Source organism: Penaeus chinensis, chromosome 34 (genome assembly GCF_019202785.1).
Source record: "Penaeus chinensis breed Huanghai No. 1 chromosome 34, ASM1920278v2, whole genome shotgun sequence".
NCBI classification, from domain to species: Eukaryota; Metazoa; Arthropoda; class Malacostraca; order Decapoda; family Penaeidae; genus Penaeus; species Penaeus chinensis.
Window position 1 is genome coordinate 19,910,398 of NC_061852.1, and position 2,500 is coordinate 19,912,897.

A 2,500-nucleotide genomic window follows, 5' to 3' on the forward strand; every position below is an offset into this window, starting at 1 on the left:
TCGATGAGTGTCAGGCAGTGTATTATCACAATCCGCGTCGGGTGTTTCTCTTTACCTGACGGAGTGTACTGATTATCTTTTCCGCGGCCTTCTCGCTATCGCTTATCATGGAGAGAGAGAGAGAGAGAGAGAGAGAGAGAGAGAGAGAGAGAGAGAGAGAGAGAGAGAGAGAGAGAGAGAGAGAGAGAGAGAGAGAGAGAGAGAGAGACGTCTTCGCTCTACATTTCTCTTTTCTCTGGTTATAAGAATACGGAAGGAGAGAAAGAGCAATAATGAAAATAAGACGAAGGCGCAGAATACAATGAGTTAGAACGTCAAATTCGCATTTCTAACAAGCGTGTGCGGATAAGGACGTAATAGAAGATCCACGAAGAAGCAAAAGATGACGAAGGAGAAGACGACGACGGATGAAGGAGGAGAAGGAGAAGACGTCGACGAAGAAGGCCTCATCCATTGACATTTACACCCCGATCAGGGCGCGCTAATGGAGTCTAGGCGAAGGTATCGATTCAACCAAAACCGTTCACGGAACACTATCGATGTCAACTTTGAGCAGGCTCGACGGTGGGGGAGAGAGAGCTACGGATCCCGCCCGCCCGCCCGCCCTCGTCCTCTCCTAACCGCCCACACGCCCCTCTCTCCGCCTTTCTGCCCGCCCGCTGTTCGAAGCCGATCTTCTTGAAAACGCTTGATCAGAAAACCGTGTTTTTTTTTTTTTTTTTGACCCATCTCGCTCGTTATTGTTACGTATTACTTACAACGAAGACGAGGAGATAAGCGGCAATGTATGTCATAAAGAGCGTGGGTCGAAATCGATCTGCCATTTTTATCATCATCGTTACTTCCCTACCGCGATTTTTGTTGTTGGTCTACATGCGTCTTGTACTGTGTGATCGCTTACACATTTAATCTCTAGGATGCGAGACTGAAAACAAGCCGGGCGTGCTTGTAGCTTTTTAGTCGCTTGTACTACACGGCGTGTCAAGGGGAGCGACATATCGGCATGCGAAAACTATAGACTTGTGATCTGAACTCATCTTTGGTACTGAGATACAAAGCTTAATTAAATTCGCTGTTATACAGATAAAATCAGCTAATTTTCCGATCGGAACTAGGTTAGACCACATTCGGAAAATCTTTCGCTGTGACGTACCTTGTCTGCGGTCTGCATGAGCTGCGTCTGCTGGATGAGGTTGACCTGCAGCTGCTCTTGTAGCTGCTGCAGGATCTGCTCCAGCTGTTTGCGACCCAACTCAGCCAGCTGCTGTTGCTGCTGCTGTTGATGGAAAGATACAGATTATCATGTGTTTGCTAGACACACGCACACAAAGAAGTGGGTAATTAATTAATATCAATGTGGTAAATCAAATAATTACGTGTGTAGTGATAAATCACTCTCCTGGATCTGTAGCTCATGAATAAAATTAGCGCCATGATTCACCTACGCGCCGAAGTAGTCCTTTTCCCTCCCTCACATGAAACGTCGGTCTTCCCTCTACTGCATGATCTGTTCACATGCAAGTTTGGCGCCCCACCCACATCACCTCCACCTGCCTGCTACTTTGACACCCGCTCATAACGCCCCTCTCCCTCTCCCCTCGCTCTATCACTCCCTTCTCCCCTCACTCTGACCCCCAACCCTCCGCGCTTCCCTGGGCCCACTACCGACCCTACCCCCTGTTTCCCTCAGGGATATTTGTAACATCAACTCCTGTGTACTCACGGCGGCGCGGAGGGTTGCAGAGAGGGAGGGACGGAGAGAGACTGGGGGTGTCTTATCCCTCTCCCCCCCTACCATTCCATCCACCCATTCTCGGTCTACCCCCCCCCCCCCTGTATTTAACGCATGTTGTTTTATTTCTATACCTATGTGGAAATGATTACCTCGTGCCACGCTCTTTGGTGATCAATCTCTCTACGGCCGCTCTTTTATATCAGAACACAATCATTCACCGCTTAATTTCCTATTTTCTTTAGAAATATACTATAAAAAATAAATAAATAACATATCAGCCAACTTCAGATGTTTACTGAGAACTCAAGCTTAATTTAGTTGAAGTCCCCAAAACAGTACAGCGGGAGCGGAGACTGAGTGACCACCGCCGCGATCACCTACCTGTTGGATATTCATGCAATGGGATTATTATTTATCTTTTTTTTTCTCTCTCTCTCTCGTTCTCACTTCGTTTACACAAGTGTTCTTTCTCACAGATTATCTCTCTCTCTCTCTCTCTCTCTCTCTCTCTCTCTCTCTCTCTCTCTCTCTCTCTCTCTCTCTCTCTCTCTCTCTCTCTCTCTCTCTCTCTCTCTCTCTCTCTTTCGCTTCTTCCTCTTTCACCAATATATTTACTTCCCACAATCGTTCGTGTTTGTCGCTTATTTACTGATGCCCGGCGTTCGTGCTGGTGCTAGTGGCTACTCCAGCACGTTCCCCTCTTTACACGCTTTGCTGATCCTCTTAAAATACATGTAAGTACACACACCAACCCGGCCAAGTGGA

The 2,500-nt window shown here is 47.4% G+C and overlaps 1 protein-coding gene across 2 annotated transcripts in view; it reads right to left on the reverse strand.

Moving 5' to 3' along the window:
• LOC125043458 (forkhead box protein P1-like) overlaps positions 1–2,500 on the reverse strand; it is a 178,016-nt gene that overhangs the window by 44,329 nt on the left and 131,187 nt on the right. For both annotated transcript variants that reach the window (XM_047639531.1, XM_047639530.1), the window contains one exon: positions 1,154–1,276. In XM_047639531.1, the coding sequence (XP_047495487.1) occupies positions 1,154–1,276 (123 nt within the window). The remainder of the gene's footprint in view (positions 1–1,153; positions 1,277–2,500) is intronic.